The sequence below is a fragment of the Haliaeetus leucocephalus genome, unplaced genomic scaffold, assembly GCF_000737465.1.
Source record: "Haliaeetus leucocephalus isolate CR32 unplaced genomic scaffold, Haliaeetus_leucocephalus-4.0 Scaffold184, whole genome shotgun sequence".
NCBI lineage: Eukaryota > Metazoa > Chordata > Aves > Accipitriformes > Accipitridae > Haliaeetus > Haliaeetus leucocephalus.
In genome coordinates this window covers 12888294-12902977 of record NW_010972620.1, presented here as the reverse complement: position 1 = coordinate 12902977, position 14684 = coordinate 12888294, and the positions used below count along the sequence as shown (strand labels likewise).

At 35.4% G+C, this 14684-nt stretch overlaps 1 protein-coding gene across 2 annotated transcripts in view; it reads right to left on the bottom strand.

The window, feature by feature from the left end:
• Positions 1–388: 388 nt before the first annotated feature.
• Positions 389–14684, bottom strand: part of MARCH5 (membrane-associated ring finger (C3HC4) 5) — a 32032-nt gene continuing 17736 nt past the window's right edge. For both annotated transcript variants that reach the window (XM_010564914.1, XM_010564915.1), the window contains exons 2-6: positions 13435–13637; positions 7938–8068; positions 4523–4706; positions 3923–4089; positions 389–2709 (exon numbers count right to left, since the gene is read on the bottom strand). In XM_010564914.1, coding sequence (XP_010563216.1) covers positions 2593–2709; positions 3923–4089; positions 4523–4706; positions 7938–8068; positions 13435–13637 — 802 coding nt within the window. In that variant the 3' untranslated portion in view covers positions 389–2592. The remainder of the gene's footprint in view (positions 2710–3922; positions 4090–4522; positions 4707–7937; positions 8069–13434; positions 13638–14684) is intronic.

Here is a 14684-nt window from a genome sequence, read left to right as displayed (position 1 = left end):
AGCCAGTATTACCTTTGTCAACGAAGAAGGATCAGAGTATTCCCCAAATAAATGCTGCACATCAGCCAACCCAGAGATACATAGTAACTCCCAACCCAGGTTCTGTATTACAAGAAGTTGCTCGAGTTGCAACAATTCTTTTGCTTTACATGTTTGAGAAATGCATTCCCCTACATCATTTATTGATCACTAGAGAGAAAAAGAACAAAAAAAAGTAAATGTAAGTTTAAAGTCTTACAGTAATTTTTTCCTTCATTCCCAAGATATTTCTTCAGGCTATCAACTTAAAATTGATTATATAAATCCTTAGATGTGCATTAAAACAAAACACATTTTTCATTTATAAGTTTTGCTACAGGCTTTTTTTTAACTGACAAAATACACTAGGGAGTGTAAAAAATATTTATTCAACCTAATTCAACGTAACTATAATTTGCAATACTTAAAAACAAGATTTACAACAGAGTAATGACCTTCTGCCACTCAGGTGAAATAATTTTATAATCCATGCAGTATTTTTATAATTGTATTTTTACAATACTTTTAACTTCCAGAGAAGACAATGAGCTTTCCCATGGAACAAGTTTCAAACCCACTAATTTGCATCATTCAATTCTTCGTGAGACTTTAAAAAACAGTAATAAATTGGTTGGAAATATATACAGTGAAGACCACTGAAAAGCTGTTTTCTCAAAATGAGGAATTCTGTAAGAAATATGTATTATATTGTTTCAAGACTATCTTACAGAAAGCAGCAACTTTCAGAGGTTGCTACTCTATTTAGAGTTCTATATAAAAGTGAGCCCACTAAGACAAATATAATCAGCAGACTTACAAGATTATAGTAATTCTTCAGTTACAGCAAGAACCTCAGAAGTATTTGATATTGATTGAATGTATAATTTTCAATACCTGTATAGTTTTGGAATACTAGTTGGCCATTATATACACTTTTGTACAGTTCTAAAATATTACATCTCAGTAATTAAGATAAACATACTATAGAAAAGGTACCATATTTTGAATTTCTTTAACATACATTATTGCAGTCAAATATGAAGTCCATTCTGCATTTACTTCATTTCTGGTAAAAAGAAATATTTACTTATGAATACTTCCACTAAAAGATTTTTTTAAACTTTTCTCCATGCATTTGACATACTAATATGAATAAGGAAAAAAAAAAAACCAACTTTGAGAAAAACAAATAAATTGTTGTTAAGAGAAAACTTAAAGTACTAAATCTAGGTTAGATGTGGTATGACTATTAAATGGCCGTATTATGTTTGTCAAAATTTAACTTCACAAAACAGTTAACTTCCATCAAAACGAAGTTTATAAATACATCAAATAACTGAAGTACTAATGTCTCCCTTAGCTGGCTACTTTGAACATATTGTAACAGTAAAGCTTACTGTATAAATAAACTTAGTTTATTACACATTTAAGATTTATCCTTTAGTGCTTTACAGAATGGAGCCAAGTTGTCTTAACAGTGTCTAGCCTGCTGGTATGTACCATGCTCAGGTTAGGTACCCAAAGTGTAGTGTCACCCCATTCCAGCCAATCTTTCCACTAGAGCTGGTATGGGCAGAAGAGAGCCTAGTCCTGGTACCAGAGCCGAGTTAATGCACCCAGGTCTGGAAGTTTAGAAGGATGCCCTAATCTGTCAGTTTAAATGTAGCTTTAGTGTCCAGTGTTGTTTCCTCACACTTTTACTGCTCTTTGTACTTGTATGGATATTTACATAATCAAAAGGAACATGAAAACTGAACAAGGGCTCTAACACTTAACTACAAAATAAGCAACTGAAATTTACTTCTCCCCATGTAATTATTTTACCGCAGAGGAAAAAAAATGCTATCCAGCACCAGTTACAAAACAGTAGAAGAGCCATGAGAAAATAACACTAGGCACTGCAGAAGATACAACAGGACAGTAAAAATTATCAGTAATAAAATATTCACATGAAAGCCATGCTAATTTCAACACCTAGTACTTAGGTGGCTAGCTGACATACAAGTCCTGTAGAGAGTGATCTATCTTCTGTTTTCTCTGACCAGTCATTTGAGTATTTTACACCCCCTATTTGATACCAGCAAAAAACAAGGAAATCTTTATTGGCTGATGTCCCACAATTACTTCTCCTTGGTAATGACTCACATTTACTTCCTTTCTAAAAAAAATTCCCTTCATTGTGTGAAATGCTGAACTGGATGATAGCGTGGGTATGAAAACACATATAGAAAAGGCATTTGGATATAGCCTACATTAACTACACAATTTCAATGTTCTTGTTCTGTAGTTGATGCTTTTTTTTCTCCATTCAGCATATTGGCTCAAACAAAATAATTCAGAAGCCTGTTGCCCAACAGAAATACCCAAAAATAATGAAAGCCAAGTCACATTCTTCGGTTCAGTGGTTGCTGAAAGGATTTACCCTGCCACAAGACAGTGCTTTATTATATTTAAAGAAAAAAAAAATAGGAGCAGCAACTTATCACAATTGTCCACTACTGTGCAGTAATGATGGAACCAATACAATATGGAAACCTGTTAGGTGAGACTGTACGACATCTGGAGATCACAGCCTTATGCTCCTTCTTGCTCAGGATAATTTAAAATTTTGCGGTGAGCTTGGCGCAAGTATTGCTGCTGTTTGAAGTAAACCTTAAAAGCTCCTTTTATAGCAACAAAAGCAATTCCACCCTGAAATAAAAAGATATTTTGAAAACCTGCACAGTTCAGTGTCATATAATTGCAAATGTTCTTTTTAAAAATTTCTGGTCGAAGATTTGTTTTTTCAATCATAGCATTTTCTGTTGAAGTGTAGCTAATTAGGACAATTCCAAATGAGTACCTCAATGTTTTCTGTCACAATGCACTATTACAGAGGTTAATGTTACTTAAAGGGATTACATACTGGATCTATAAAGCCTTTTGAAAGCTTTTATTTGCTTGGAAATCTGACAAATACTCTAAAAAAAATCAAAATACATCCTATTTAAAGAACAAAGTAAAATGCAGATATCTGCTTTCCTCCTTTCTCTGAATATATACTATACATGACAGAAGGAATAACACTAATTACCATTCTATAATCAGACTGTGAAAAAGGCCACTTGCCAAAAGCAAGTGTGGAGTGAAATAAAATCTGTTTTTTGTAAAACAAACATTTTTTTTCTAGAAAGTTTTACAATATGTTTATCTCAAGTCTTCAAAATAAGAAGAGACACTAAGAAGCCTTTAGTCTGCATAAACAGTTGTAATATCACTGTTTCTTCCATGTGGAAGAGAGGGGGTGCATAAACATGTTGGAATTGAAAACAGGGGCTGAAGTGACAGTCAGATGACTAGGGGATACCACCTTACCAAACTCAGTGTGCTTCCCCTTGAAAGGCTGCAAGCCAGAGAGGTTATTCACAAAGGAAGAGACTGTCTCCTCTCTTTGTCCTCCCCCCTCCATTCAACTTCTGTGGAGAGTTTATTTTTCTCTCCTTATTTTAATAAGTAATAAAGGGATCCTCTCAAAGAATTAGTAACAGAAGCTAATATGAAAAGGTTGATAATAAAACCCCAGTCTTCCCTTGCAGAGATTGTTCTTAGAAGATGCTGGTTACTCATCTCCATTATCACCCTTAATTACTGCTAAGGTCTGCCTAGTACAGTACCAGATAGAAGTTTCAGCCTTGTCTTGAATTGAGATTAGTTGCAGTAGTAAGGACAAAACCTCTCACACATGTGATGCTTGTCCACTGCCATGATAGGCAACCTTAAAAAAAACCCCTTCCCTTAATCAAATGCCACTCTCAAGTTCTAGATCAATTTATGTTCCTTTTTACTTTCCTCCCCGCCCCCCCAACACAACACTTCGTATTCCTATATTAGAATCGTTTATGAAACAAACAATACTGAATCTTACCAAGATTGTCCTTTGTAAATTTGAGTTAACACTGCTGAACATCAGCTTTCCAACTATCGTGGCAATAGTAGGGAAAACTAAAGCTCCACATAGAATACGTGTAGCAGAGACATGATCCGCCAAAGGGTTGGCCTCTGCTGGAATACGAGGAACAGGACATCCAATGCCTAAAGGGATGAGAGTGGGGGAAGAAAAGGTTACATAGCCACTACCTCAAACGGAACATAGAAAGCACATGAGTGCCCACCCCCCACTCCATTACAAATCTATAGCCCAATTACTTTTTGAGAACTATCCTTCTTCTCAGTGAATACTCTGTTTCCATTAAATGACTGTATTCATTTTTACTTTCAAGTAAGACCCATGGTTTTCAGTAGCTTGTTTTGTTACTAAGGCCTTAACTGAAACCATGCTCTTGCTCCTCTTGCCCCACCTTTCTCACTAGGTACTATACAAACACAGTCTAAACAGACTGAACATAAAATAGAGTCAGGGTGTTAATCACCTCTACTTAAGAATGGCAAAAACTACTTGCCTACCCCCATCTCCTAAAGGCACAAATTCAAGCTTGATATTTCCTTTTAAATTTAATCACATTACCTGGAAATATGCTGTTCAAAATCTGTAGCTTATTAGAGTATTTGCGCCACAGTCTGAGCACATAGTCCTCCCAACGAATCATCTTGCCCAGTATTAGCATGACTGGGATAGTGGGAAGTCCAATCAAAAGAAATAAAGGATCAGCTCTCTCCATGACATCAAGACCTTCTTTGTGACCCACAACCTGGTAAATATGTATATAGTTGACAAACATAACAAAGGCCACAACTGAACAAAGAATATAACTTTTTAAAAGTCTCGTTTGTTTGGGGCTGCCCACACAAGTTAAACAAAGACAACTGTTCTACCTGACATACTCAGTTTTCCCTTTGCATCCTTGGTTGCTTATGAAGTGTAATGCAGGCGAGCTACCAGCCCTAGTTTGCACATCATTAATATTGCAGAGAGCTGTAACGCAATTCATTACCATCTCAAGAAAAGTTTCACATGCTTCTGTGTAAGTAAAAGCCTAAACATCTGAAACATCAAAATAGCATGCTTTCCAAAACACATAGAATTTACAGTTTTAGAATGATTAATTCTACACTCAGAAATTGATTAGATACTACTCTTTAAAAGATAAATTGATAGCAAATATCTCAGCATGTTTTAATAAAAAATTTCTGTTATGCAGGAATACCTTACACAACAGAGATCACAGTATTAAAAAGTATTGTTTCTCTAGAGAATGCAGGAAGAGGAAAGCTATTTTCAACAGTAGTGGAAATAGCAGCATATCTTCACTTGTACCTTATTTTTAAACGTGGTTAGTGCTACAGTTGTAAAGGACAGTCATTACTGATGTGTCTAAACCTTTCTACTGGCACAAAAAAAAAAATCAGACTTTGCAGTTTATAAAATGTAGGTATTAAAACTAACATAACAGTGCCTTATGTTTTCCTTAAAGGTACAAGCTTTTTATTCTAAATATGTAACTCTAACAGAGCTGAAGACAAAAAAAAATATCAAAGTGGTAGATATCCTCTAGAGCTGTCTCAATTTCAGAATTACTAAATGCTAGTAAAGTCCTTGAAGTGCTTCTAGAAAGAGCGGGCTCTTTCATGACTTCTTCCATAAGAATCCAGGAAGACTAAGAACACTAAAATAATAATTATTACATTTGTCAGGCACTGGATTTCCTGATGTGTTTTCACTGACCTCCTGTTTTCCACACAAATGCAAAAAGCTACCAAGTCTTCGCTTGCACAAAAGTAGGTAGTAAGAACATGTAACAATAGCAAAATTTAAAAAAAAAAACAAAACAAAAAAACCCACAACAGAAACCAGTACTGCTGGAATAAGTAGGACACAGGGAAACAGCTAGGGTAGCGTACCACAATATCTTCAAACTGTACTTTTTAGCCTTGCTTTGAAAACCATTCCATTTTATTCTTCTAGAACAGGAACTTATGTTCTATACCACAGCCTCTAAAAATAGGCATAACCAATCTTGTTGCCACCAAAAGATTATTCCTGCAAAAAATATTCAGCATTTGTCTTCTAGCTTGTTCACCATCTTCCACCCAAAATGTGATGTCTGACACTATCCTTTTTCTCCTTATAGTCCTTGTCAATCAAAAAAAGGCCCAATACCTTGTCTCTTCTGCTTTAGATTACTATTTCTTTCTGTTTTCAGTAACCCCATATGATTTATTACTGACTTAGCCACACTGGAGTCACAATGTCAATTCTGTATTTATTTTTCTCCATCTTTAACCTTTAAAAATAGCTTTTGTGCTTCTCTCTGGCCCTTCAACTGAAGGAAAGGAGTCTGAAGCACAGCAGGAAACAAGTTATATTAAACCTAGCAAGTTTGGGGTGACAAAAGGGGTGGAAAAGTTTCCCTCCACTCCCAGTTTAATCTCCTCCATTATATGCAAAAATAAATTATTCTCTTACCCAGCATGCCATCCATATGATCAAAAAACATTAAATCAGAGGAAAATAGCTAATTCTTCATATCTGGGATTTGACAGATCCTCATTTCAAAAAGCAAAAAAATCTACAGGAAGGAGCATTTTATCTTTCCATTTGGTTATGTAGTTCTAGTGAAGCTAAAAAGGTCATTTAAGTTCCTACAGAAAAAGGCCCAGTGTAGCAGTGAGCAAGGACATACGGACTGGTACATTTCAGGAAGTCTAGTTGTAATATTACAGATGGTTGCAATGTTCCTGTAAGGGCCACAATAAGAACAAAGTATCAGGTAAGGAAAGTCCTAAGTGTGCTATTCTGTAATATAGAGACTCATCCACTGGAATGGAGGAGGTATTGAAAATCATCATACATCACTTAAGCAGCCGCTTGACCCTGGCCACACTGATACCAGGGAGACTGCATCAACGCATTTGGGCTCCACTTCAAGTGGTTGTCATATACATTTCTGCTATGAGATCACGTACAAACAGAACCAAAACAGCACACAATCTTGAGATGGAGTGACTTGTAGAACTGCAGGGCAGTACCACACAGTTCAAGAAAAAGTAGTGCCATGTGACTTACATGGATAAGGACTAGGCTGTGTATTTAAAATGAGAACTGTGTAGAGGACTACTTACCAGCATACAGATTTGTTAATTCTATCTACAACTGAATTAACAGCAGAAATACTTTTATGCTTTCAGGCAAAACACAGGTTATGGGCTCGATATAGGAATCAACAACTAAAATGGTAACAAAGGTCCTTCTAGTTGTACAGTCTATGAAAACTCTTGTCTTGTAGTTGAACTAGGACAGCCACGATCAATTCTTTCCATAGTTAATAGTCTACCATCTGTCAACGTAATTTTTATATTTAAATAGCAAGTTCACAAGAACAGAAGCAGGAAAAATAAATATTTTTTTCCCTTTCAACTAACCATACAGTCTGAAGTAATTAAAAGAACATACTATTAATTTGCAGTGTTTTGCATTTGTTGTTCATGAATGAATTGCACTATTCAGAGCATGCATTTTCCTTTATGCAATAAAAAAAGTGGTGCAACTTAAAAATTCACCATGTCTCAACCCTTTGAATGTTAGCAGTAAAATTTTTCTACAGGTAAAAGAAGAAATTAGTCTCATGTCTTTTCTGAAGAATTAGACTACCCATTATTAGTGGTTAGGTGGTAACGGCACCTCTTCTGTAAGAACAGAAGTGGGTTCACCAGCCTGCCATACAAAGGGCAGCCAGCTACAGTAGTAATAAATTTTGTTAGTTGCAGACTGAACCATGTTTGAACAGGCATACTTGGCTTTATGCAGTATGATCAGTTAAAAGTGAAAAGCTTTCTATCCACCCATCTTGAATTCATTTGTTAACTACACTGAAAGTAGCTAAAGCATGTTTTAAGCCAAGGAAAGAGGAGTCTTAATTAATTGACTTTTTCTTTAGAAGACTTGCTTTCAGAGCTGGTAAGAAGAGGGAATACATGTGTACCTGCATCACCGTCACAGCTCCATATGTAACAGCTGTCCAGTATATAGAGCCCACCATTATTCCAGCTGCAGCAAATGGACATGCCTTTGAGATCAGTCGATCTGCAAGATCCAAAACGTAAACAACTGGACCTATGATAAAGGAAAAGTAAGGTTTCAAGATAGATACATATATACATACATAAGCATACTGAAGGAAGCTCTCAGCATCTATTACTGACAAGAAAGAATGAACTTGGCAAAATAACAAGTCTGACATCCCACACATGCTGTTTAAATGAGAACATATAATTAAAAAGCTATTAAGCTAAACTTGTAACTTATTTCTACCTACCATTTCATTCACTGCAACATCTTTCCGAGAGATTAATATGCTGGTTAGAGCACTAATTTACCCACTGAAGTTGACTACTTTCCCTTCTCTGTGTTGAATCAGAATTGTTCTGTTGTAGAACACATTTTAGGCTTAGTGGCTTTTTTATTTGTTAGATATTTCAGTTTTCAAAAGGAAGAAATACTGATTAGTTGTAATTACTTCATGTGCTTATCTTTGACAGCTTCACCTGAGAATTCTGTCACTAAACTATCCTGCTGTACAGTAAAAAGCAGCACAGTCAACATGAAAGATTCCTCCTGCTGGAAGAGGCTGCATTCAATGTTTTTAGAGGCCCACCTCTCAAACGTTGGGAGAAAAAAACCCTCCTATTCAGGTTATTTAGTGCCTTTGACAAGAGTGCTTGAATAGAGTTTCACTGTTCTATGGACAACTGCACTTTCAAGACTTACGCAGAGCAAGACATGACCCTGATCAACTTTGGCAAGGTAAACAAGGGCATGCTTGCATCTTTTCTTTGAGAGACTGCAAGAGCACCAGCAAAGCAAAAGCCAGAAGCTTAAGTGTCAAATACATGTATGGAAGTGAAAAATGTCATCACCATGATCAAATTCCACATTACTTTCGTATTTGTCAACAAATCCTACAGACTGTCCTCCAGCTCATATGCATGAATAGTTCTTGTTAGCTGCCTCCTACTTTTTTCCTACCAAAATCAGTGAAAATATTAAAGTTATTCTGAAAACCAGCCTACAGGCATTCTTCAAGTAACTAATTCTCCATGTCTCTCATCACAGCTTATCCACTCAGGCCTCTAATTCTTTTACTTCTTCCTGATTTTTTATATCTTTTTTTTTTTTTTTGGGGTGGGGGGGTGCGGCAGGTTATTGAAGGAGTGCTGTCTTGAGCAATGGTGTTAAATGACTTACTGAAGCCCTGATATACTAGATATACAGGACTTCCACTAGATGAATTGCTAGGCTAGTTAGCATGCTCTGTTTTGTACACCAATCCTGAGTTGTATACCATTTTCCACCTGACCTCCAATTAATCAAAACTTGTTCCGTCTCTGCACAGAATTGAGAAGATTAGGTGTCAAGGATTTTTTTCTTTTTTACCTTTCTAAAGGTAAAGGTATGGTATTTGGCATTCTCCAAGTACACAAAAATTACTTGCAGTTCAATTCTTAGCTTGAATGCTCCTAGTACATAAGAACTTTATATTCTTAGTTTTTTAGGGTGGTCATAACTTAGCACCCTATTCCCAAAAGGATTGTCTCTGAACTATCATATTTATACCAAATGAATTAAAAGCCATGCATTTAAATGTACAATCAAGATGTGAAATTCATATCAAAAAAAGTTTGCAAAAAATTTGTCAGCCACACTGACAAAATTGTGATTCTTGTTTCATGACTTAGTTGGTTCTTCTCTTTCTGAAAACAGGTCTAGTGTGAATGCTTTCAAAACAACCAGTCCTACTCAGCTCAAGTCAGCCAGTGAAAACAAGCAACAAGAACAACTAAACTCGTTCATTGTCATGTTTTATCAGCACTGGTATTCTTGTAAAGCACTCCCAAATACATCTGTTTTGTGGTGGGTTTCCCCCCCTTCTGCCCTTCACCCCCTTTTTTTTTTTTTTTTTTAAAAGAACAGGGTAGGATTTTACATTCTGTTTGCACAGCAGTAGCATCGAGACCTTGTAGAAGGATTGCAACTTTTTTTTCCATACCCAGGTGTGTGTGCAAATACCATGCTGAAGAGGTGCAATTTAAACACATTTAGCTTATATGCAGTCTTGACATAAGTCATTGTAAATATTGCCAAGTTATGTGTCAGACTAGTGGGCAGTCTGAAGCAACTTGGGCAGAATATTGCTTAATGTACTCTCTATTCTAGCTCTGCTGGAGCCTCAAGTTCTTAACCTACTACTCATGTACCTCAAATTGGTTACCTTTGCATGCATCTTCTAGTACAGCATGTGTTCTTTTAGTAATAAGCTCCAGTTTTAAGGGCAGGAAGCATCTTCCTATGTGGCTTGTAAGACAGTAAACACCTCACTAGCACACTGCTTCAAATACACCAGCTGATGTAAATTAGTCCATAAGTAGCCGACAAAGTATAACTATAGAGTTAATTTATTCTCAAGTTGAGCATCCTATTGTTAAGTACCAAAATTAAAGGGTTTCTGAAGAAGGAACACTCTACTCAAAATGCAAAGAACTGGAACAAGCAGTTTCACTGTATTAACCGTTATGTTTAAGTTTCCAGGACAGACTTAAGCGGTGGGATGTCTATCAACGTGCTGAAAGTACCAACAAGGTCGTAACTGCAAGTACTGAATGCACAGTAATTTAGACATCTTGACTGTTACCCACAGTCACTGAAAAAGTTGTGTAGTTGTACCATTTTGAAAACTTACATTTGTTTGAAGACGGTGAAGACAAGAGACTCAAAAACCCCATCATATTTGGTGAGTCCTAAAGGGCGACACAAAGCACTAAAGCTTGCCTTCTACATCTTGGCAAGGTGATAAGGCAACAGCAGAAGTCTAACACTAAAAGTACTAACAAATTGCACCTACTGATACAAATCATTAGAAGAAGCAGGCTATGGAATTAGGTATAGAATCTTGAGAAAAGACTAGCAAAACATTGTTCCAGGTTTTGGTGGGGTTTTTTTAATTAGCCCTTTAGGAAGGAAGTTGTGAGAAAGGAGGACAAATATAACTGTTCCTTTTAAGATGGTATTAAGGAAGAAGCAGGAAATTAAGTATCACTGACATACAAATTAAAGAAGGAAATACAAAATACAAAAATATTTTTCATTTTGTAAAACTATCATGCTTTAACAGAGCTTTCTCTTCCAAACTGTTTTCTATTTATTAAACTGAAATAATTGTCTGAAAGATACTTCAGTTATTTTCAAAGTGACAATATTTTCTTATTTAATAAAAAAAATTCTCAGAAGAAAGGAAAACAGCTAGTAAGAACAGTTACTATCAATCTCTAAAACTGATATGCACTATCAAATTTGAAATTGGACTATAATTTTAAGAAGATACGTCACTAAGGGGGTTGTTTTGAATTGGCAAAGAGAGAGACACTATGACTTATAAAGATATTCGTTGATGTCTTCAAGTTGATATTACTTCAAAACTATAATCAAATAGAAGAAGTTGTGTTAGGAAGTACCCTTTCACAGAAATTTGTTTTTTAAAAAAAAGTTTCCAGCAGTACATTAGAGGAGTCTTAATGTAAGTAAGTTTCTGAACTATGATACTTCAAGGAAACTTTAGTTGTTACTTCTTCCCTGCTCAAGTAATTGTAGTTTCTTGAATAGTACGACTAGTAATGTCTTCAAAAGATACCTGCTGCAGCAGAGACAGGGCTACTGGCAAGACTGCTTGAAAACATATTACTGTCCTAACTCTGCCTGGTGTGACCTTGACTGACTTAAAGTGGAATTGTGATATAACAGTTTTCAGTCACTAGAAAGAGCTACAAAAGGGCAAGACTGTCTCGCTTGTTTAAGGCACTTCAAGCTTATGATTGTGTTTGATGGACCCAAATTTATTTCCGTCGTCTACTATTGGTCTTGTGTACTCTTACACAAGTCTGAATTTTTATGCCCTTCTCATCTTTAAAAATGGAAAAAGATGGTATTGTGAGGGAAAATACATCAAAAGATTCTTGCATGCCTGCAGGCAAGAGCTGAACAATCTCATGCAAGAATATTAGGCCAGCTTCAGAACCTAGGAATGTTAGCATTTAGGAATCTTAGCTTTCAAAGAGAGTATGCCACAAATTGCAAGAACAAATGAAAATGCCTGTTATGTGCATGCATGTTCTCCCAACTATAGTTGCTTCCCCTTTTTCCCAGTGCCAAAATAAAATATAAATGCAGCTGACATTACAATTTCATCATTCAAGATGCAAGTAAGAATATTAAACAGCTTCAAGTTTTGTGGTACATTGTAAGTGTCCAGATATCAAACATTTGTTTTCCCCAAAGCCAATGCTAAATGTTGTCATTTGATGCCTCCTTTATGATGGAGATTAAGATTCCTCTCTACCTTATCCTTATAGGAAAGCTGAATTGTGGCTGATATATGAATAACTTGGTAGTAAGTTTCATGATGGCTTATGTTTTCTTGAATATCAACAATACATTAGTCCATATTTTCTCTCCCATTTCTCAGTGTTCCATCATAGAAATAAACATCATCACCCAAATAAAATTCCCTTCCCACCTTAATTTTGTCAGCCCTTATACTAACAGAAAATAGGTCCTCTCCCAAAGAACTGACAGTGCAAGTTATTTTCAGCTGTTTCATTACAAAAACAAGATACTTTTTTAAAAAAAATCTTCTTTAAAATCTTCTAAATGCCTGTACTCACATGCTGTATCAGCATTTCTTTAACAAGCAGTTTTACTTTTAAACAAAATTAAAGTTTCCATGGCAACATTTCATTTTCTTGCCCTACTTAATATACCCCATAGAACATATGGGCAAATGAGGGCTGGAATGATAGCAACCACCGCTAATTTAAATATTTACAACATGTTGTGCAGTGTCCTAGTTGGCTACTCAAGTAAGTAGACTCTGGAAGACCATCTCCAACTTTCTTTCACGCTGACAGAGCTACAGCAGTGCCCAGCAACCACAGATATTCTGCCTCTTGAATATAGGGCAATACTGAGTCAGGAACACCTCCCAAACAAAGTAAAACTATGTTTTTCAGGTAATACAACAGGTTGCTCAGTAAGGTTCTTTGAATTTCCTTTGATAACAGTTTTTCTGCAAGCTGAGGGAAAAAAAAAAAGGATGCGTTTATGTGCTAATATGTAGCAATTGCTGAAAGAAGTCACACTCTGCTCAACAAGAAAAAATATCACCTTAACCATTAATTAATTATAGATCAATTACTTATAGGACTTATCAATATACCTAAGCAGAACACATCCAAAATTTTCAGAAGGTATTTAACTAAGCCAACAAATAGGACACGAGCAGAATATAAAGGTTATTTCTGTCTGGAAAAGGGAACAGACAAGTTTTCAACAGAATTAATGTGCCAAGCACAAAAGAGGAAAAAGTAGGAACAATATAAAGAAACAACCCATTATATTATTTTTAAATTTTAAATTGATGCATATCTTACCTAGCTTTGGAAATACTATTAAATATTCTGCATTGCACTGAGGACAAGCAACTCTAGCAGTACTGTTTCCTCTTTGCTTTTCATCCACCCAGCGCTGCAGACAAGTCTGATGAACCCATTTCGTAGAGCCCCTGCACCTGCAAGGTCTCACCCATTCTGCGGTCCGATCATCCTCATCGGTAGCAAAACAAACCCAGCAGCTTCTGTAATTACAGGAAGGAAAAAAAGATATTTTTTTTTCTGCTTTTACGTGCTTAAAATAAACTTTCACATGTGAAAGCATATAGTTTTAGAAAACGTGCACCTAAATGAGATGATGCTTGTTGCTTCATTCTTAATCACCAAAAATATAAATATTTTGTACCACAGTCTTGTTCTGATATTAACATACTATTACAGGCAGCTAAACAACTGCTTTTAATACATTCTGAATTACTAATTTAACTTTTAGTTAATTTATGAATTAAAAAGCATTGAGACTGTAGTTCAACCTCTGAATTATTCAACATATGAAAAATCCATATATTTTTAAAATTTATTATCATCTCCTACAGCAGACATTTTGGTAAGTTTTTAAAATTAAAAAATATAAGATCAATAATACAGTAGTCTGTTACTAGGGAAACCAACTCAATCCGCTTAAACAATAAACCAACACAAATGACACAATGTATCACAAAAACTGTAAATAATTATATTCAATTAATTTCCTCTCTTTGAAAAGAGAAAGTACTTCATTCAGATAAATCAATTTTGTATAATATAAATTAAGTTATAAAGTACTTGAAGAATACTATTGTACCACTAGAGGAGGAAATTTCTGCACTGAAGAATTATCTGGATATAGAAAATTCAAACATATTAATTCTATAAGGAGAAAACACAAGACTGACAGGTTATGTGACCTGACCTGAAGAGAGCACACATCCCAGTAATTCCCAGATATCTGATCTGATGACTAGGCCAGATCCTTAAAGACCTTACAAATTGCAAGAGAAAAGTAAAACATGGATCTAAACTAGGAGAATATCAGATATGTTGACCAAATAATTTAGTTTTTACTGTGAAATAATTTGCTAATTTCCCTACTGAAGATAGTGAAGTTTAGATAATAAACAAGAATCTAACAAAATAAGGATCTTTCTACAAATATAGTCTGGTTTGATATATTTTTTTTAAATAGATATTTGACACAAGCCATCATAATCCTAATTAAACCTTTATAAAGGTGTCCAGCAACAGCATCCCTA